The sequence below is a fragment of the Drosophila montana genome, unplaced genomic scaffold (genome assembly GCF_035044405.1).
Source record: "Drosophila montana isolate Dmon_TW-CO22-7 unplaced genomic scaffold, ASM3504440v1 contig_3735_1, whole genome shotgun sequence".
NCBI classification, from domain to species: domain Eukaryota; kingdom Metazoa; phylum Arthropoda; class Insecta; order Diptera; family Drosophilidae; genus Drosophila; species Drosophila montana.
Window position 1 is genome coordinate 168780 of NW_026998622.1, and position 21640 is coordinate 190419.

Consider the following 21640-nt stretch of genomic DNA (forward strand, 5'->3'; position numbering starts at 1 on the left):
CTGGTCGACGGAGTCGGCGCCGGGAGTCGTCGACGGGTTAGCAGGGCCACGGCTGACGGGCTTGTGAGTTTGGTAATCCAGCCTGTCGTCCTCCGCGTGGCTTCCTAAGGTGCCAGGATCACTTAATGATATTTAATTTTAATCATTTACTATTTATACAATATACATATAGTTCCATTTAAAGATGAAAAGTTGCATGCGAACAGCGAGAGAAAGACCTAAAAGTTATTGCATGTGTCCAGTAAATATAAAATCTTAAAATTTGGTTACCTACACGAACAATTCACACATCCTTTAAAATACACGTTTCTATCGGCCCTTACCGGCCCCCACAGAGCTCTTTAGGCAGGGTAAGGTAGATTAAGAGATTTTGAACCTAATTACCTGCTGCACGAGTGTTTAGTGTGTGTTTTTTAGCGAGCGAGTGTTTTTTAGCATACACTGCTATATGCTCATTTGTGTGGGTATCCTGTTCCCTATTGGTGCACACAACTCACTCGTAACTTTAATGACTGCTCCTGCGGCAATAACATCACTTGACAAGTTTCTCCGCTTGTTTCCATTCGTGCAAAAAATTTGATGAAATGTATTCTGTAAATAGATGAAACTTTACAAATTAGTATTATTGTAATAGTCTTAATTAATGCAACCAATTATTCACAACTGATACAAAGAATCATGTCAGGTAAACTTTGCTGATGGTGAAGAGGGGAGGGTGCGTTATATCAATATATCCGACTTGCTGAACGCGTATAATTATTAAGGAATTGTCGTTTTAATGATCATTCGACAGTTGCTAGGCCAGTTGGCAACATGAATGTGGTTGTAGGTTGTACAGTAGGAACTATATGGTCGACTCGGAATTTAGGAAAGAACGCGGTTATCTGTTCGATCTATTTATTATTTAAATTTCGACTGTAGGTCCTCCTAGTGCCCGCGCAGATCGAGTTTGTTTCCGATATTCAATAACTTGTCCCGTTTAAAGGTAATCGGAAAAAATCGATATCGAAATTATGTTTTTTAAGCAATTTTGGTAAATAATATGAGCTTAATCACCAAACTTGACATGTAGTTTCTCGAATAGTATATGTATATCAAGTATCTATAATTTTATACCCATTGCCACCTCCTCGCTGCCACCACAAAACTAGAAATCAAGTTAATAATCCAACTTGTAAAGCCCATCAATTTAAGCCATAATTTATATGCAATTGACTTTTAGGAATACACAAATATTCTATGGCACAATAAGACGTACTGTCGAAAATTTCATTAAGATCGGTTATGAACCACAAAGGTTATGTGCGCACGTGTTAGCAGCAGCTAGCGCAACTTCCAAGAATTTCTGTTTACATGTACACACACACATTCCTGAGAGTCTTCTTTGAATTCTATCAACATCATTGCACTTGCGATTGTATTGTTTTCTGTGCTGCTATTTTAATTAGTTTTTTCTCAATAAGACTTAATTATTGGTGTGGCTATTGAGTAGAGGCGTCGGAAAGTAGCGTGGTCAGTTACTAGTTCGAACCCTACCGAGGAAACTTTTGCATCTGTTTTTAAATACCCTTGTTGGGCCACTATATAATATAGATGCCACAGCAGCTAGATAGGCATTTGTTCAGCTAGATAGGCATTTATAAGTTTAACTTCGCCCCGCAAAATCTCATCAATATTGCACCGATATATCATATAGCTACCATAGGAATGATTGATCGAAAAGTAGATTGTATGGCAAATATTCTTTATTCCAAGACTTTTTCATCAAATTCAGCATTTATGAGCTTAACTGTTTTCCAATATCTGCAAAACAGAAAAACAAGGGTATTTAATCTTCGGCGTGCCGAAGGTTACCTTTTTTCTCGTTTCTCATTTATAATGGGTTAAGGGTATTGAAATATGTATACGCCTATTATTAAATGTCATAATATATATTTGTAATAATGTAATAAAATATATTTCAAATGAAACTACATTTTAACACAAGCAGGAGTGCTATAGTCGGGAGTTTCCGACCAGAGGATACCCTGAATTTTTATTTACAATAGTAGCACATTCCCAATTGCAATTATATTTGTGCTCATACTTGTCTGTGTATGTGTGAACGCTTGTACAGAAATTCTTAGGCTTTGCGCTGGCAGCCACATGGCCTGCCAATATAATTACACGTCTTCTTAAACACTGTAATGTAGTGTTTGGAGCCTGGATCGTAGAACTCAGTCTGTCCGGGTCCACTCTACAAGAAATTTATAGACTGCCGAGACGCGATGCTGAAAGCAGGGTGGGGAGCTTTTGGGACCGCTCCGCCATAGAGTAATTAGTTTTATGGAGAAGGGAGGAACCGCTGGAATCGCTCCGCCGCGGTGTAGGTTGGAGTTGGTCAGCGTGATGGGTGCTGCTGGGGTCGCTCCGCCGCAGAGTAAGAGATCTGAAAATAAATAGTCTTGATTCGGCCCTGCTGCACCGTCAATTCTTGATTCAAACTCTTCCTAACCTCGCGGCCCTTCCCTTTTCTTTTCTAATCTATTCGTCCGCACGTGCGGTTCGCACGCTTGTCGTATCCAAAGTGAAGCTGCTGACCGTTTTTCGCGCTTTTCGCAACGAAAACTCTCTCTCTAGCCTATTCGCTCATCTGCTTCTCCTGTTAACATTTTAGGAGTCAGAGCAGCTTATGATTAAACTTAAATTATATTCGATTTTCTATATTCATTTCGTTTGCTCAACTTTATAATAATAACAATAGTAAAATAACTATGAAAATTCAATATTTCAACCTTTGCCCACCGTAGGGGCATTGTGACACTCCTGCAGGATTCTCTGTCGACCGCGAAGTCTGAGTTCTTCTCAGGCTCCTCAGTAACCTTTTGCCGCATGCATGCGGTCCATCCGCAGGCTAGCTGCTTTTCGACAGCCTGACAGCATGACTCTAATGGCTGCCTGGATAGGGCACCTGCTACCACGTTCAGCTTCCCTCGCCGGTACTGCACTTCAAACTGGAACCTCTGAAACTCAAGGGCCCATCGAACGATCCTTCCATATGGACTCCCTATCGAATTGAGACATTTGTTTGCCATGTGGTCGGTGATAACGTCGTCCCTTCAAATAGTACCTCAACTGGCGGATTGACCATTATATAGCCAGACACTCCTTTCCCGTGGCCGAAAAGTTGATAACGCTCACGTCCGTCTGCGCCATGAATTTCTTGCTGAAATCAGGGCAGGCGAGGATCGGCGCTGTCGTGAATCGCACCATAAATTGTTCCAAGGCGGCCTGCTGCTTCACACCCCACGACAATGCCTTCCCCCTCTTCAGGAGAGCGGTCATTGTCTGCACTTCTGACGGGAAATTGGGCACGAAGCGTCGATACCACAAGGCCATTCCCAAGCACTGCCGCAGCTCTTTACAATTCGACGGGCCGTCAGCCTCAGAGTGCAATTCGAAGGGCATCACATTCCACTGGTATATACCGCGATCTGGGACCGTAAACGCTATTTATTGTTTACTCCCTTCCTCCATAAGTATCTGCCAATATCCCTGCCTTAGATCCAGTGTCGAAATGTAAGATGTGGTTTATCCGGGATACGGGGTATGCGTCCGGGATCGAATGTGCGTTGAGCTGCCTATAGTCGGTGCATATTCGCCATTCCCCCGTCTTTTTCTTTTCTACACGATCGGCGCGCTGTACGGGCTTCGAAGGGCTCGATGACTACCGGGGCATGCTTTGTACTGAACAGAAAATAAAGGTTAAATAGAACAGAAGCGCGTGCAGAGCACAAATGTGAGTCTCATAAATTTATTAAGATACTTTATTAAATAATAGAAAAATATTAAAGATCTCAGAGTATCTGAAATATTCTCTGCTACGGCGGAGATTTCTGCAAAGCAATCAAGTTAAGAACTCACAACAATCGAGCGAAGCTAAATTAACGCAGAAATGCTGCGATGGTTGCTAGTCAGCGCACCATGTGCTGCTATATATGCATACTATTAGCGATAGTAAATAAGAGTACACGGACCATGTTAGCAACAATCGAGCTAACTCAATCGAGTCTGCTGTCATGTTTCATGGCAGGTACGCAACTAAGACACTGTTTTGATATGTTCCAAACACACTCTATAGTATATCAAAGAAGTAAGAGGTTCTAGTCGGGAGCTCCCGACTATGGGATAATCTGAACCCTCTTCTTCCCACAGGCGATAGGTATTAAATGAAAAATACTTGATATATATATACTATTCTAGAAGCTACATGTCAAGTTTGGTGACTCTAGCTCATATTATTTACCGAAATTGCTCACAAAAAAAATTTCGATTTCGATTTTTATCGATAAGGACTAGGAGAACCTACAACTAAAATTTCAAGTCTCTAGCTCTTACAGGTTCTGAGATCCTTGCGTTCATACATACGGACAGACGGACAGACGGACAGACAGACAGACAGACAGACGGACATGGCTAGATCGACTCGGCTATTGATGCTGATCAAGAATATATATACTTTATGGGGTCGGAGATGCTTTCTTCTGCCTGTTACATACATTTGCACAAATACATTATACCATTTTTACCCATTTTTAATGGGTTCAGGGTATAAAAAAGTGTTTACTTGGAAAGAGAGCTGGCAAACGAGCCAACTAGACGGACATGCAACCCAACTGTGTCTTAAATAGATAGGCGGCATGACTAAGAACGAGCCAGAGTCTATGTCTGTGGGCTCATATTATCATTGGTTTGGACATCATAAAAATAATTGTACACTGCAGATACGGGAAGGAAAAAACGAAGACGTCATCACAGCGCGTTGCAGACTAGGATGGGCTGTATATGGTCGCCCTGTTGTGGCCGACAGCACCACGCCTCAGCTATTAAATATCTGCAGCTGTGTTTTCAGCTTGATGGCCAAGTACATTGCAGCATGGCAGCTGGTTTGAGACTGGCCAAATGTATCCGAAATTTCGATAAGCAACCATAGTCATTAGACAGATTCAAATTATATGCATTGGATCCGATCTGGTGGTGAAAAGTTTGAGCAATTCGGAACGCCTCACATCAAAGAGTTTTGGGAAGAGTCAGATTTAAACAGTTGGCGTTGTGTCCCATCAGCTCAATAAGTGGCAAAAGACGGCCCGAAAAGGACCAAATTGCCCAAAACTCATGGCTCAACCAGGAGGCCCACTACTTTTATAGCTAGAGGAAACAGTGGCCACAAACGGATAGAGGCTTTCAATTAACATGCACTTGAGTAAGCAGGAAAATTAGGAGCCGTACAGCTACGCGTATTGGATTTTTTACATAGAATGGATTAGGCGGTGGTTTGCATCTGCAGAAGACGTTGCTCCTTAAACGAAGCAAAGAAATGGATGTAATTTTTATTCTGTTTGCTTATAAAGGAGTTTTATATTGAGATAAGCTGTTAAAAGTCGATGCGATAACATACGATAAGACCCTTATAATAGTTGTTTATTGGGAAGATAGAAATCTCTGTAAAAGCTGCAGACAAGCGACATAGATTCAAAAATCGGACTACCCCATTAATGAACTGCGAAGCTATTAATTATAAACGGTCCAAAACCTTACTAAGGTAATGAAAACGGCAAATGTAACCAAAAGCAAAAATATTTAAAACAATTTCGAAGTCTTCTCGTTTTCAACTTCTTTTAATTTGTAATCGTTTTTAAATTTAAACTAGTTAAATATTTTTCCTTGCTGTTCTTAAAAGGACATGATTTTTTTGTACTTAGTTTTACAATAATTGGTGTCCGATATCCTGGCATTTGCACTTTTGTTGCCGTAAAGTCTTCACAGACGAGCAGACTACAAAGAGGGTGCTTGTAGCTAGGTTCCGGTAAACGAAAACTTTTAACAGGGATAGTGGAACATACGCCATTTCCAATTAATTATCATAATAAAAACCACTCTCTCCATTTCCACTTTTTCCTAACTTGCGCCGCCGATCGATGGCGCAAGCTACATTTACGATGTGGAAACCAATCACGGAAATGCTTTTCATAGGTCCACGGTGCGCTGCGGTGCAAGTCCCCCTTGGATGTCCTCGTTGGCCATAAATGCAGTTTTTAGTGGACCCACTGGAACTGAAACTACGACTTTATGAGGGCTCGTATACAGGCCTTTATACACCCTGTAATGAGAAAGGAGTTATAAAAATATCAATTTGGTAAACGAAGTGGTATGCCATACAACATTCGAGCAACTGACGAATTTAAGTATTCCTTATCGCACGTGTGGAGTCCTAAAAGCACGACTGGCAGAAGTTGAGTCCATGGAGTGTCCGAGTGGCACATCAGGGCTGCTTTCAAAGATCGGTGCCACCCCTCTAGAAGTTCGTTTTTTTTGGATGATAGCCAGTGGTATGGATGTGCTCGCTACCGACTAGCTGAGCTAGTTCCTTGAACATAGAGGATTTGAATTGAGCGCCTTAACCCGTGGTTATGGTTTTAGGTGCCCTAAAACGCAGTATCAATTGTGACCAAAAAACTCATGCAATCGATTCAACAGTGATATTCGTAAGCGGAACTGCTTCTGGCCAGCGTGGCAAACAGATTTGCATGGCAAACAGTCCCTACTCCAGCTAACAATGACTTTGTTTATGGCTGGCCAGACAAACTTGTGCCGAAATTGATGCAGAGTTGCACTGCCACTCGGGTGCGAAAGATTATGTATGAAAGAGAATAATTGCTGTCGCAGAGCTTTTGATACATACGAACGCACGTATCCTGTGGAAACATCGCAGAATATATCAAAATTGTCTTTTAGCGAACTTTCTGGAGTACGGCCGTGATAATAAACATTCGTAGTTCGTGCCATTTTTAAAAATATTTGATGGCTTCAAATACTGACAGTAGCTCTCGATCTTATATGCTGTAGCTTTTTCTGCGTTGCTTAGTTTTTAAGATAAAAAAACAAGTGGCTGTCAGCTGCTATTCACTTGTTGCTCTAGTACGGCTTTAATAGCAACATCAGACGCATCACACAACAGAGCAAATTTTGCATAAGGAGAGAAATGTGACAAGATCGCTGCGCCAGCCACACTGCGCTTACAGGCATCGATAGCAGCTACGAGTTGCGTTGTCCATTCAATCTTTCGTTGGTCGTTTTTTTTTACATCTTTTAGCAGCTCAGACAAGCGCTTCTGAGTGTGCGAGGAATGTGGCAGCCATTTAAGATAGTATTTGATGATCGTAGAGCGTAGTTGAGGATAGCGTGAATTCGGCTTGTAGCCGGTTTGATTCCGTGTTCGTTGACAACGTAGCTGAGAAACTGAACTTCTGATTGCGCAAGTTGTCATTTGTTCAGATGAATGGAATGGCCGTCTTCGCGCAGAGCCTATAGGACGCTGCGATGTTGCTTAGGCTCTGCAATTGAATTGGACACGATTAATATGTCGTCAATGGAGTAATAAACAAAACTTTTCCCATGAAAAATGTCATCGCCATAGCGATGGTGATAGTAACATCATTTATCTTGCTAGCTTGCCGTGATTGGTCAGTTGCTTGGCTGCGTGTCTGCTGGCTTACTTGATCTTTCGAATTGCTGCGAGAATGGTTAACGGATTGCAGACGTTTGGCATCCTTTTGAATGTACTAGAATTTTTGCAAGAGTGAGCAACGTTCTTAAGGGTGTCCGTGGAAGCAACAGCATTTACAATAACGGGCTGCGAGTCGGGACCGATAGCAAACACAGCAGTTGCTTTAACTGTGTCAAGCATTTTATCTGCTATTTTGGCAAGTTTGTCCAACTCATGTTCGCTGCTTAAATCCGGAGCAAGCCGTTGGAAGTGGGCTAATATCTCGGAAGGTTTCAGGTCAGACGTTTCCCCACCTTGAAGCAAACGACGCAGTTTGAATTCCGGGGATTCTGCAAATTTCTCCAGCAAACGTTTTTTTTAAGGCTTGGTATTTATTTGTAGATGGAGGATAAGTTTAGAAATCCTCTACGACCATGATAACGTCAGAACTAAAATTGTCGGTGATATAATCGAACTGGTCATCGCCGTTGATATTGCCATATATAAGAACGATCGTTTTACTTGAGCAAACCATAAGTTTGGGTTGTTACAGGTGAACTTTGGCAGATAAATTGCAAAGCGTTGTGAAAACGCACCGACTTGCATAGCATTGATTTGCCGACATGGATAACATCGATTTCTCGAATCAGGCGTTGTTGGACTTCTCCATAAAGGTCTGCTTTCTTGGTTTTATTGAACGTAAACTGTAGCGAGACTTGTGCATAAACTGTGATTTGTAGCGTCAGTTTTTTGTGCAAGCAATCGAGAGTGGAGTTTGCTAAGCGCACGGGTAAGGCGCTGTCTAGGCTAACGTGCTTGTGTGTATTGTTTTTTTGAGGGAGAAGCATTAAAAGCCGAATGTCCGGGATCTGCGATCGTGTTTAGCTTCCTATTGGGAGAAGCTCATCACCTCGCCTACCATAGTTTCCGCACGCCTTGTAGTTTGGGGGCTGCTGCTCCTTGTCTCCATTGCCAGAAGATCTAGCGGGATCATTCCGGCCAGCACCAGTGATGCATCTTCGGAGACGGTACGGTAGGAGCTGAGACATCTTAGCGCGCACCAGCTGTATGCAGCCTTGCTGCTTCGACCGTAAGCTGGTATCCTTAGTGCCGGCGCCCACACTGTTGCAGCATACAGGATGATCGCCATGACCACACTTGTGATCAGCCACCTGCAGGGATTCCCAAGCGGAGAACATTACATTCCACAATGTACATTACATTCCACAATGTAGGTCCCAGGAATGATCCTTGTGGAAGGCCGCCAGTTAAAGTGTGCTGCCGCTGTCCTGCAGAGGTGTCATACAGGAGCACACGGTTGGAGAAGTAGTCCGTAATCAAGCTAATTAGATACTCGGATATCTGGAGTCCCTGCAACGCGCGTATAATGCTCAGCCAGCTAGCTGAATTAAACGCGTTCTTTACGTGGTATAATCTGCTGGTTGTTGCGCCATTATTTCTTCCTGCATTTCCTGGCAATAGCTTCTCCTGTGTGCCCGTTGGTAGCGTCTTCTGGCTATATGGCATTCTCTTCTAGCCGTCTCTATGTCCTGGTCCCTCCAGTGAACAGGTCTGCGCCCGTTTATCCGCCCAATATTTTTAAGCATGGCAGCATTGTATGCTTCTTTTACCGTTCTTGCTATGTGGTTTGCACAGTGGTCGGCATCTCCACTGGCCGGAAGTTGCATGCTCTCGACCATTAGCGACAACGCTTCTGGGCTGAGCGTGTCTTGGCTCCATGTACCCTGCTGGTGGTATTGGTCCTTGGGTAGCCGAAGTAGCTTATTATTGCATTGTGTCGCTGTGTGTGTATGCGTCTGACACCATCCAGGTCGCGCTTCTCGCTAGGCATGGGCTAGCAAAGGTCAAGTCGATGACTGATCCGGTGCCTGATAGTTTGCCTGTTGCCGACGTTTAGAAGCGACACGTTGAGGACTGCAAACGCGTCCGGCGAGACTTCTCCACAGTTGAAGCACCGTTTCGAGGCGTCGTGCTGACTTCAGCATCCTGCATTCCAGGCACTAGAAACATCTCCTTGGTTCCACTTTTTGGCGTATATGGCACAACGCCCAGCCAATGCTTATCTTCGCTACCTCCAAGGGTTCGTTTGCGGCCTTCTTGGATAGAAGCATGGTGGTTTTCCTTAGCTTGGAAAAGGCAGATCCTCCTCCATTTTCGGTCTGCTTCTTCTTGGCGGCTGTGTGATGGTATTTTTGACCACCTTGGCTCCACTTTTTGCCATTTGTGGTTCCCGGGCCCTTTGTTGTTTTCTGTGGACTCATTTTTTCTGTTGTCCCGCGTTTATCCGCATTTTGCTGTTGTGGTTTGCGCGCAGCTGTTGGCGTCGGCTTCCTTAACAGCCCGAGTTTTTCTCTGGGTTTCGAGCAGTGCAGGGGATGTTTGCACTGCACTCTCACTTCTAGTGCTAGGAGCTTGATCCAATGCGTACGGGTGAATATTCTGCTGATCCTCCTGGCAGGATTGCTGCGCTGGTTGCTCAGTTAATAAAAGTGGCTGCCATCTGGATTTCTTTCATCCGGGCAATATAATCCTTTATCCCTTAGTTGATATGCCGCACAGCTGGTTTTTTACAGTAGAGAGGAGTTTGTCCAATATCGCTCCCAGCTCCAGCATTAGTACACTGGTGTGCACACCATGCCTTTTTGATTGCTTTCCTGGGCGGTCGCTTGCTGCCTTAAGGGGGCTTGATGAATCCCGGCTTCGTTTCGTCGTTGGTGTGTCTTCAGTTGGCTGCCCCTCCAACTGTGCAATGATGTTTGCGGGGGAGTTCTCGCCATCTCTGCATTTTTACGGAAACTTCTGTTTCTGCCGCTTTCGTGTTACTTGTCGCTTTGTCTGCTACGATAGCCAAGAGTGCCATCATCGTAGTAGTTCGGTTGGTAACGGTTGTTGGGTTCTCCAGCATCGGCGCGCCGACCGTGGATTGGACTGCCACCTGGAGTAGTTTTGTTTCAACAATCCATTCCCTTTCATAATTGCATTTTATGCCTACTTCCAGGCTTTTGCAATTTATACCAGCTGCCTGGTTTAGATATACTGCCGGCCGATTCGGCGCAGACGCAGACTACCAAGCTGGTGCTGGTTGCGTCCCACTTTTGTGCTGTCTCTAGCATGTTTGTGACCAGGTTGTCCACCGTGATGGGTCTGCCCATGCTGTCCTCCAGTTCCAGCCTGTTCGATGAAAAACACACTCGAAGATGATGTGGTTGGCGTCCTCTAAGAGCTTCAAGTAGCTCCTGAAGCATCCGTGGTCGTATAGTAGCTGCGTTAGTATTGTGTTAGTATTGCCATACTTGCGGTTTATCCAGGCTTCGTCTGATACCGTACGGAAGGCGCAGCTGACCCGTAGGGCGCTCAGGCGATATGCTGAGTTTAGTCCCCGACTGTAGCTAGGAACAGCCAATGCTCTGCTACAGATGGGGACGCGAACATTATTACCGCTCTGTTTTCGGTCATGAGAAGACGGCGTCTCTGCTGTTTCGGTCCTCGAGTGTTCAGCATAATCCTGGATATCGCTCGACAGGATTCTGCTGCTTTTTTATGCACATACTCCAAGTACTCTCTGAATGACATCCTTGTGTCTAGCATGACGCCCAGGTACTTTAACGCCCTCGCTGATTTTATTATCGCGCTGCCGACTCTTATGTGCGCTGTTTCCACCTTTTTTCGGCTGCTTACTAACACCGCTTCTGTTTTATGAGCAGCCAGCTCAAGTCCAGCTGCTGCCAGCCATTGGTGCACTCGGTCAATACTGTGGTTGCACGATACCTCTACGTCCTCCAATTCCTTGCCGACGACTACAAGGGCCACGTCGTCCGCGAAGCCGATGATACTTGTATCGATCGGGAGTTCCAGTCGGAGGATGCCATCGTACATGATGCTCCAGAGGAGGGGTCCCAGATCTGAGCCTTGGGGCACCCCGGCGGACACTTGGTGTGTAGTGGGGCCATCTGCGGTGTCATATTGAAGCAATCTGCCTGCAAAGTAGCTGCGTATCATCTCCTGGAGGTAATATGGGACGCAGAACGTTGACAGTGCATCCAATATTTTTTCCCAGCTGGCTGTGTTAAAGGCGTTTTTAACATCCAGCGTGACGATGAGGCAGTACTTTTTTGTGTCACTTTTAAATCTCGATTCTCGGATGGCGTTTGTTGCTATGCCGACCACTTTTTAAAGAGCGTCTATTGTCGACTTTGCCTTGGTGAAGCCAAATTGGCTTTGGGACAAGCCACCATTGTTGTCGACAGCTGCTTCAAGCCTGGTGCAGATTAGCTTCTCCAGCACTTCGCTCAACGTGTCCAGGAGGCAAATCGGTCTGTATGACGATGGGTCGTCTGGCGGTTTACCTGACTTCGGAAACAGCATTAGCGTTTGGAGTTTCCATATCGTGGGGAAGTTCTCTCCATTAGGTACCTGTTAAAAAGCTGCACGAGCTGCGCAGGCTGCAAGGACATGGCCAGCTTCAGCGCTCGGTTAGGGATTCCATCCGGACCCGGTGCCTTACTAGGCTTTAGGTTTCTGGAGGTCGTCAGCACCTCTTCGACTGAGTCTTCGTCAATGAGAGCTGGCGTGGCTGCTCCTTGGCTCGATGGGTTTGCGTAGGTAGTACGTCGGGTCTGATTGGGAATAGCGTTTCCACAATCAACTTAAGCTCACTCGGATCAGAAGGCTGCGTTTTCTTGCCTTGCCCCAAAGGGTCATATTCGGCTGAGTCGCATAGTTCCAGAAAACATTCTCGCTTGCTTTCTCGTATAGACTTCTTGAGTAGTTTGGTGGTTTTCGTGCTTCGGCAATGTTTTCATATCAGCAGTACGTGAAACGTTTTCCGGGTTTCCATGCTTTCATCACAGGCACGAGTTAACTGATTTGCCATTTGGGATTTGCGTTGCCGGTCGTGGCAAGCGATTGGACTGCGTTCGCAATCTATATATGGATTGATATATTCAACTCTTGACTTTATTCAGTACTGCGGTTGTAAAATTGAATATCGTTGTGGCGGCACTGTAACACGCCATCTATTGGTTGCCTAACATAATGTAAATTTAAAGCTAATTAATATCGATATATATATATTATATAGACAGACAAAACTTTTTCTTTCACTTCAAGCGCCACTAGACTCCTCTCCATGAAAACAACACGAACATACACTAATGTTTCTAAGATCTTCCTGGCTTTTAACAAGTCGACCGGAACGTTCGAGATTACAGAGGACCGAGTTACAACCTAAGTAACCTAAAATACTAACAATTGAGTAATCAGTTGGCCAAAATTACGTTCCCGCACGTAAGTCAAAGTGCTAACTAGCCACCTACCGTGGCATCGCACGTAATTCAAAGTACTAACTAGCCAGCTACCGTGGCATCGTAAATTTGGCAAAGCGGTTGAAAAAGAACATTATTGTGAAATTATCGCCAATAGGCACCATTTGTTTCCAAGAAATTCAATCCCTGCAGGACACAAATTCTGAATTTTCGCAAATATAACTCGAAGCTTATAAACGTTGACCAATATATGAATGAGACGCACAATTTCTAGCCTGACTTTTCATCTGGCTTTTCCCACTTCAAACGACACACCAGCCGACTGGCTTTTTGCTATCCAAAAGCCAGACGAACGAATACCGAAGTCGCGGATTGCTGATGCTGACACGAGCAACGAAAAAGTTTTATACTTACGATCGACGCATTGTACTTTTTCTTAATCCATGATATTCATGCTTTATATGAATAATTCATTACCTTAGATACTATTGATAAAGTGTACAGGCAAATTTAATATTAAAATATTCAATTGGTTCCAGAAAAAACCGTGTAAAAGAATACATTAATCGTATGCAAAAATAGGTGATTGGTTCCTTATCTCTAAAACCTATTAAAATTAGTGAAAAACAAGGATTTTTTAAGAGAAAACATATTTAATGTGTATTTATGTATGAAAGCATAGCTATTTAAGAAAAAAAGATGTGCACTCTAAGATAGAAAAGAATGTAAATTAATGTATGACAAGTTCAGGAACTAAAAACAATTATTTGAAACAGCTATGTTGTTAACAAAAAGAATAGGTTATTCAATTTTTAAGGTAAAAAAAAATTAAAAAATATAAATAACTGAATGAATATATATTATATTTTGGCTGACCTTTTATCCTACTACGTTAAAATTAAATTTATTGTAAAAAATTGGTTTACCAAACACGTCTGATTGCATTGATATTAACACATTTCAATTGCTCTGAAAAGTAAATTTGATTGTAAACAAAAAAATGAAATTCACCTAAATTTGTGATATGAACAAAAATTAAATATGTCAAAAAAATTAAAGCCAAAAAGAGTTAAAATCTTGCTAAATCTTTTAAAATCGGGTAAAAAAAATAGAAAATAGCACACGGAGATTGATTTTACTTTTGTTTTTAGACAGTCTATGCTGGAGAGAAGTTCTTGTCTCAGCCAATGGCGTGCAAGCACCATTATGCAGGCATAAGCACACAAAAATTTGTTGTTATTCACTGCTGCCAAAGAAATATATTTTGTTACTTTTCTAGCGCTGAACATGACCTATCCCAAAATTGTATTCACACGTGAACGCATGTTGTGTACTGAGGTTGGCAGGGTAGAAAATCTGTATTTTTATGTTTACGAAAATATTTATAAAATTTTTTTAAATTAAATTATAATTTATTTATTTTATTTTTTTATCCTCCAATTAAGAAATAAAAGAGTGCCAATAAATACAAATAGAGTAAATTAAATATTTAGTTGTACAAAAAATGTAAATAAATAAAAAAAAAATATTCAGTTCAACGTACATTCATATGTGAATACAAATTTGGAATATGCATGGTCGGTCAGTGCTGGAAAACTAACGAAATTAATTTCTTTGGCAGCGAAAGCCAGAACAGTGATTAACAACAACACATTCAAATATGCTGTTATGCATTTATATTCACACACATACAAACTAAATTGCTTGCACGGCCCTTATAGAACCTAAGTTGAAAGTTAATTCTAATTTTAGCGTTTTTGCTCTTTCATCTGTGAGAGCGCAATGTTACTGATTTCGTTTTCGTTCTTAATTTTCAAAAAATCAGACTGCGTAGTTGCATTTTCTTGTATGGCGTTACTCATCCTAGTGTTTATGTTGTCTTTGGTTAAACGTTAAGCAGAGGTTTTATTAGCTATAGATAAGGCATCATATTAGAAAAGACCCGCGTCACAAAGAAATCATAAGGAAAACTATTTTTCACCTAGCGGCTAGATTTTAACTCGTCTCCCATTTTTTTTTTGTAAGATACGCATCTTCTCTATTTGTATGTTTAATGGAACCTTAAAAAGAAATACTTCAACAATGAAGCAAGAATATGTTGTGACTAAATAATCCACATTTGGTTTAATATCGACATACATATGTATAAAAATAAATGAATCATCCGTCAGTATTAATTGACAAGTACTAGTAAGATTATTCATCAGGTTTCTAACAATTATAATTTTGTTAATCAACACTTTCGTCAGATATGAATGCAATCATTGAAGAGGCAGATTCCGCACTGAGCCAAATTATCCCAAGAAACAAAGCTTCACAAATTCCAATCAGTGCACCAGCACAAACATCTAGAAGGTAGTGCCGTTTTAAGATAAGCCTAGAGAGAACAACACTTACAGCCCATGCAGTCATTGGCATCCAAAATAGTATTGGCAACGCATGCAGTTTTGTAAAGAACACTAGAACATAGAAAGCTCTAGATGCATGTCCTGAAGGAAAGCTATATTTATCTGGACCAATTACGAGCATATCCTTGACGACCGCCGGCCGTCGTCGACGCACGTATGCTTTCAACAGAGCCACAATAATTATGTCTAAGATTAATCCAACAAGCATATTAGCTTGCATTTGGTATAATTTCCTAGAATTAGCTAGCCAAATAAAGGCAATCCATGTCGAAATCCAAGCTATTCCGTCACAGGATATTTCGAGAAACTTGCAGTGAATTTTAAGAGACTTTAAAGAAGTAAATCCTAGTAAGAACGACACAAATCGCTCCGTAATTTTTACATCCAGGTCCACAACTGACCGAATAACAGGTGACTGAAATATAAACAAAGAGGTAAACTACATATAAACAGGCTGCGCACTACAACAAATTTTTGATAAATCATGTTTGTGCTTCATTACAATTAAATACCGTTTTCATTTTCCAGTCTTTTTGATGCTAACCCAGAATATCACAAAGAGATGTGTTACATTTACTCAACGAATACAAGTAACAGGTATTTTCAAGGGACTGTGACTGCTGCAATCAATTCAAAAGTAACAGTAAAACTTATCAAATTAACTGTGCTTTTATAGTAAAATCACACTGAGTACATTTTCGGGGAGCGACTGAAATTTATTTATATATATATTTATTATTTATCAGCCAACTACCTCGCAGATGAAAAACTTGATAAGTGTAGATGGATAATATCACTAACCAATATAATTAATTATAATTACTAAAGCTGGTATTCTCTGGTATTATTTGCTCTAGCAAATTTTCACTTCTTATTTAATAATATAATATTATTTTAATTCACCATGCTAAATACCTCTTCTACTTCAGATATAAATTGATCAAAGTTAACATTGGCCACCCAGATCAATGCAACTACTCACTAATATATCGTCAATCTTAGCAATTTTCTTGACTCTTCACCGTTGCTGAAAGAAAATGCGACAGAATATGTGGTGTTAAAGTCTCTGTAGGGGTTATTGAAGACTGCGTTTCCGATTTACGCGGAAACTCATGAAACCAATATGCGCGTATGCAAATAAAAAAAATGTTCTTTAAATTTTACAGTACTTATATACAATATAATAATATTTTAAAAGTCAATAACAGCAGCAACACTGGCAATGGGCAATCGCTATTAACAAGGATCGTGAACAGCCACGCCAAAGTAATATTTATAATGATAATAACCATATTATTATTAATGATAATGATAATAAACATTGCGCATAAGAAATAAGACTGTTAAAGCAACATCTGATAATATGAATGAAGAATAAAAATCATTTATCATGCAACAAACGCTTTTTAATATATATACTTAAAGTATTAATTATTTTAATTTCGTATAAATTTTATCATCTTCAATTGGAAATTTGCTGTGCTATACGCTATTTCATTGAGCGTTTCCCTTTGCGGCTGCCAGATGAATGAGGGTCGCTTTGATGGAGGAGGGTCGACGGCGGTGTCGCTGCTGACTCATATTTCGGGGTCGAATCTAATCGGGATATTTTCAGTGTACTCCGTAATATCTGCAAAATGTACTTCTAATATCATCCAAATAAATAAACACTGTATGATTACACTACGGTTATCCACCGTGACTCCAGCAGGGCTCTTTATTTAGCCCCAAATTTGTCCTAACTTTTAAAATTGAGCCACTCTAGATTTTGTTTTTCTAGGCTGAAAAATCAAAAATTAATCTTTTTTCTATAGCAACAATTAATATTTCCTATATTTCCGGGTAAGGTTATCCAATTAAAATCTGATGTTGAAATTAATTAAAGGTGTTGGCAAGGCAAAAATTACGCTCCTATTTCCCTTTTTATTCATTACTACACTAAACAAACGCGTTCGGGCTTATACATCACTACAGCGAATATAAAACTTAAAAAGTAAACGACTTGAACAGCTATAACTAAAAAAAATCACAAGAGAAACAAAATTTATAACAAAAAATATATATCGAAATAGAATCCCGGTACCTAATCCAGGCACACCCGCGCTACCTGAAGCAAACACCTATACCTGATATATGAACGTTCGTATTGTTTTTGCAGGTATTTTATATTTAAATATTTTATGATAATTTGTCCGCTGCAATTACTTTTAAGTCGTCCCCTTACTGTTTACAAACTATTGTTTTTTTTTTAAATTTAACGATATATATATGTACTAAGGAAAAAGAAAGTAAATATTAATATATTTTGATGGTTTTAGCGATATAATTATTTTTTTTTTTCAGAAAAATCAATAGGATCTACAAAATGGGGAATTTAATTTCAGGTTGCCGCTGCCTTCAGCCTGGGTTGAGGAAGAGATTCGTGGAACTGACTCATTCGGTTTCTATTTCTCACTGCCGGTCTCCCGGCAGCCTATAATGCAGCCACCCTTTGAAATCCCTTTGCGATCAACCTTTGAAATCCCTTCTTAGTTTATTGAAGACTTGCCGGTATGAGGCTGACGAGTAACTCTTGCACGTGAGCTTTGTGCGTGGATCTGTCAACGTGGATCCTGTTGGTGCCGTTAGCATTTGAGCGATTTGAGCGATTTTATATTTGATAATTTTTGCTAGACATACATATGTATATAGGTTTATGTTTATTGTTGAATATTAAAAAAAAGTTAATATGTTTAATAGTTCACGTTATATTGTAATATGTTTTAATTTTACTTTCTTTCTCTCCCTATCTACGCTTGTTTATCCTTTGCATGGTAGACTCATGTGGGTTTCCCTTGACAAGTCCTCTAGAAATTACAAGTTTTTCCTTATTCGACGCACTTCTCTGGAATTTCAGAATTTCCGAGCAAATTTTGTGTTAAAGGCATTCCCGAAGTCACCGTCTTGGCCCGGTTCCGCCTGAAATACTTAAGTTCGGGCATTGTACTGCTGGTGACTGCAATCGTACGCCTTATGTAATTGGCCTTGGACACCTTGGCGAATGATGAGAAATTTAATGAAAACCCAGAGATATTTACTAGCAAGCCAATTTGTAATTTGCCCCATTTGGATACGTGAGATGCCCGAAAATCACAACGAATGGTCTCCGTGTATATCGCGTTGCGTATGGTCGCTTCTATTTATGGAAGGCGGAGGGCCCACTCGCAATAATCTTGCTCTAGGTACCCTCTGATTGCCGACAACCAGGAGCGGTCAACTCGCTAGGCTGCGTTTCTCTGTGGGGTGTAGACCGCGATGCGCATATGCAAGACTAGGAGGACAAGGCCTCCATTATCAGAGTGGATGAACTCGGGTACTCCAAATTATGCTTGCTTTCCGTGCACGTCTTGCACTGTCGTACCCGTCAGTAAAACTGACAGCGCAAGGTCCAGTGTCTTTGCAACACCACTTGCACATAGTGCCTTCTAACTGATCTTCTAGGATAGCGAATACCAGGCGCTTAAAAAGCAGATCTGGCAACTTGTCCTGATTCTGGCATACCTGTTCAATCAACGCCAAATATTCCGCCGACTCGAACTTACTGGCAACAAATCCAAGCAGACTTACAGGGTCACTGCTTAACGCTCGTTGTTTCAGGTAAGGCAGATAAAAAACATGTTGTCTTTATTCTGCTCCTAATATGAGATTGGGAGCTCAACTCGACAGAGAATCAATCTATTCTCTCCTCCAGCGATTCGAACTATCAAATCAAATGGTTTCAACGGATCCCTTAGTTCGTCGACCGTTGTCAACGACTAACGCTAGCTCCTGTGCCGAAGAAACCACTTATGAGATGCGTACCCATAACTACCTCGCCAAATACATGCGAATCTATATTCTCCTCCCGCCTCACAGCTTCGATGACCTGTCGCCTTATCCTGCGTCTGGGAAAACAGGCCCCCTTATCCACTGGTTGAAGGCGTCATACTTTCCAGCTATCGTTCACCAAAAATTTTCGGGCCGACGTGTATTCCCGAACACGTTCTTCATATGGAAAGCGTCCTACGAACTTTTCTTAAGCAATATTCTTATTCTTATTCCTTGTTCTTATCCTAATTATTATCCTTATCGATAACACTAGCATTGATATTGATATCCTTGCTTTCTATTAGTTTTGGCAAACGTATCATGTTCCGCCCCCATAGCTCTGGAGTTTAAGCTCTGTGGGCACAGAAGGTACGATTTCCCGCACGTGTAACAGAAAATCTTCTATATTTTCAGTCTCTGAATATGGGATCGCACTATTTAAAATTCAGGCTCTGCCCCTCACTAAGGCCGCCTCCAGGTCTCTTGGAGGGGTTTCAACTCGATGTGGTATGATGTGATATCTCAACCTCGCAAGCTATCATACTCGCGGATAGCGCGGCGGTTGCGCAAATCTTGATCGGACTCTCAGTGGCTTCCGTATTCGTGAGGTGAGCTTACGGATGTGGTGGATATAATCATCTACTCCCTCGCCGGTTTGTTGCTGTCGACTTCGGAATCCCTTACATGTACTCAATACTATTCGCAGGCATGGCCAGCTTAGAGCAGGTGAAAGTCGCGCTGGACTTCTTTCCACGATCATTAATATTGCCTAAGCAGGAACTTTAGCCGGAACACAACCTCGACGGAGTTCATGGCATCCTCGCAAGCAAAACTTGGCGTTCCACTGATCGAGCTTCATGTACGCCTACGCTTCCTTCGACTGAAAGTCACCCTCTCTCGGATGTTGCGATAATTAGGATTGCGCCATTTGCTCCGCTCAAAGCGCCTCGCCTTTGTGTTTTCAATTGTGGGGGCCAGTAAGTTTGAAAAAATTAAACTTTTAATATTAAGTCGTATATACCCAGCAACTAAAGTAGAGTATTATCTCTCGAGGTGGTTAGCGTAATGTCATCTCGCTCCCACGCCTCGGCGGTTGTGTTAGTTGCATCTCCTCGCGTCAGTTTCGCACCTTATACATAAAGCGACAAGAAACGGCATCAAAGAATAAGACAAGCAATCACGCCATAGTTCCGTTAAATATCACAAGCGACAAATGTAGCTGGCGTTGCGTATCAGTTGCATAGCCAAAGTGAGTTATCCACGCGGTCACCTCGTTCACTTCGTCTTGAGCTGTGAAAACGAACAGACGCAACGGAGTCATAACGTCTGCTCATTTTTCTAATTAACATTGCTAAGATTACACGTGTTAAACTTTTTCGGTTATAATCGCGATACTCGCGAACGCGACATAGTGTTGGAACAGGTGATACTTTTCCATGAAAGACAGTCAGAACTGTTTAACGTAGATCCACCTTTTTACAGGGAGCGTTAGCAGCGGCCACCAAGCCCAGATATCGGCCGGTCTGCGTACGGCGCCCCCGCGCTCTAAACATTAAACATAATTCGGCGACCGGCCGAAAGAGCCCCATACTCAATCACCGCCCCTATTTCGGCGATTAGTCGGCGAATTAGTTAAGCCCCAGTTCACACCGGCTGAGGCGCAGTTGGCTCAACTTAAAGTTTACACCGACCCTTTTCATCGCTATATATTTGTCTAATGCTTAAAACGACCGAGTTGTGTCTTGCATACCTTATCTTACTCGGCAGAGTATAGCCGCGCTTGATAGCGTGAAGCGTAGGTGTGACACAAAGGAGTGAAAGAGAAGTCTTTATCTGGAAACAATCGAATAGTCTAGCTCGTTCTAGTCTCGCGCGCATGCGTTCTAGTTGGAATTATCCGTCGTCAAGCCGCATAGGATTATCAGCTTTTTGATGTCTGGAGGCCAGCCAATCTGAGTTTGGATTCTTAGATCTTAATTATTTTCTTTGCTTTCTTTATTGTTTTTTTTTAATGTAACCTTAATATATAAATGTCCTGTGAGTACATAGTAGCGTTACCCGTAGCAGCGATTTCCGTTTAAATAATTTTCTTTATGCACAGCTACCAAAAGCTTTAAAGCACCACACCAACTGCACTTTCGATGGGCCCAACGAACCTGCACCGATGGATATAACAGTGAGTGACAAGTCTGAATATAACTTACAGTGAGTACGGCCTATTATTGGCGAACGAATTATTTAATCGGCTTTATCGCACTCGGAATGCTCGTGTATTAACATGAATATATATAATAGTTTAACACCGCCCTGTTACACCTTAGTTTAGGCAAAAGAAAACAAAATGCTAAAGAGTAAAGCATTCTTATATGGATCAGATGATTGTTATCTGAAGTTTACTCTAATTAAAATGTACCGATAAATTGTATAGAAAGGTCCGTCGCCGGTACGATCCTACGCTGAAGTCATATTGTTTATGTTGAATTAAATAAAACATTAGTAAAGGGGTAACCACCCAAGTTAATCACGAGTTACCAAGGTTGGGAGGGTAAAGAATAGGGAGCGATCAACACCTACCG

At 41.7% G+C, this 21640-nt stretch overlaps 1 protein-coding gene and 1 long non-coding RNA gene across 2 annotated transcripts; one reads left to right on the forward strand and one right to left on the reverse strand.

The window, feature by feature from the left end:
• Positions 1-2699: 2699 nt before the first annotated feature.
• Positions 2700-3759, forward strand: LOC135437417 (uncharacterized). The gene is made up of 2 exons (XR_010437681.1): positions 2700-3459; positions 3544-3759. It is a non-coding gene; the product is annotated as an uncharacterized LOC135437417 (long non-coding RNA).
• Positions 3760-14904: 11145 nt separating this feature from the next.
• Positions 14905-15856, reverse strand: LOC135437420 (polyisoprenoid diphosphate/phosphate phosphohydrolase PLPP6). Its single transcript, XM_064695343.1, has 2 exons — positions 15731-15856; positions 14905-15633 (listed from the first exon to the last, which is right to left on the reverse strand). Exons 1-2 carry the CDS (start codon positions 15737-15739, stop codon positions 15040-15042), a joined length of 603 nt encoding a protein of 200 aa, XP_064551413.1. The 5' UTR covers positions 15740-15856; the 3' UTR covers positions 14905-15039.
• Positions 15857-21640: the final 5784 nt, after the last annotated feature.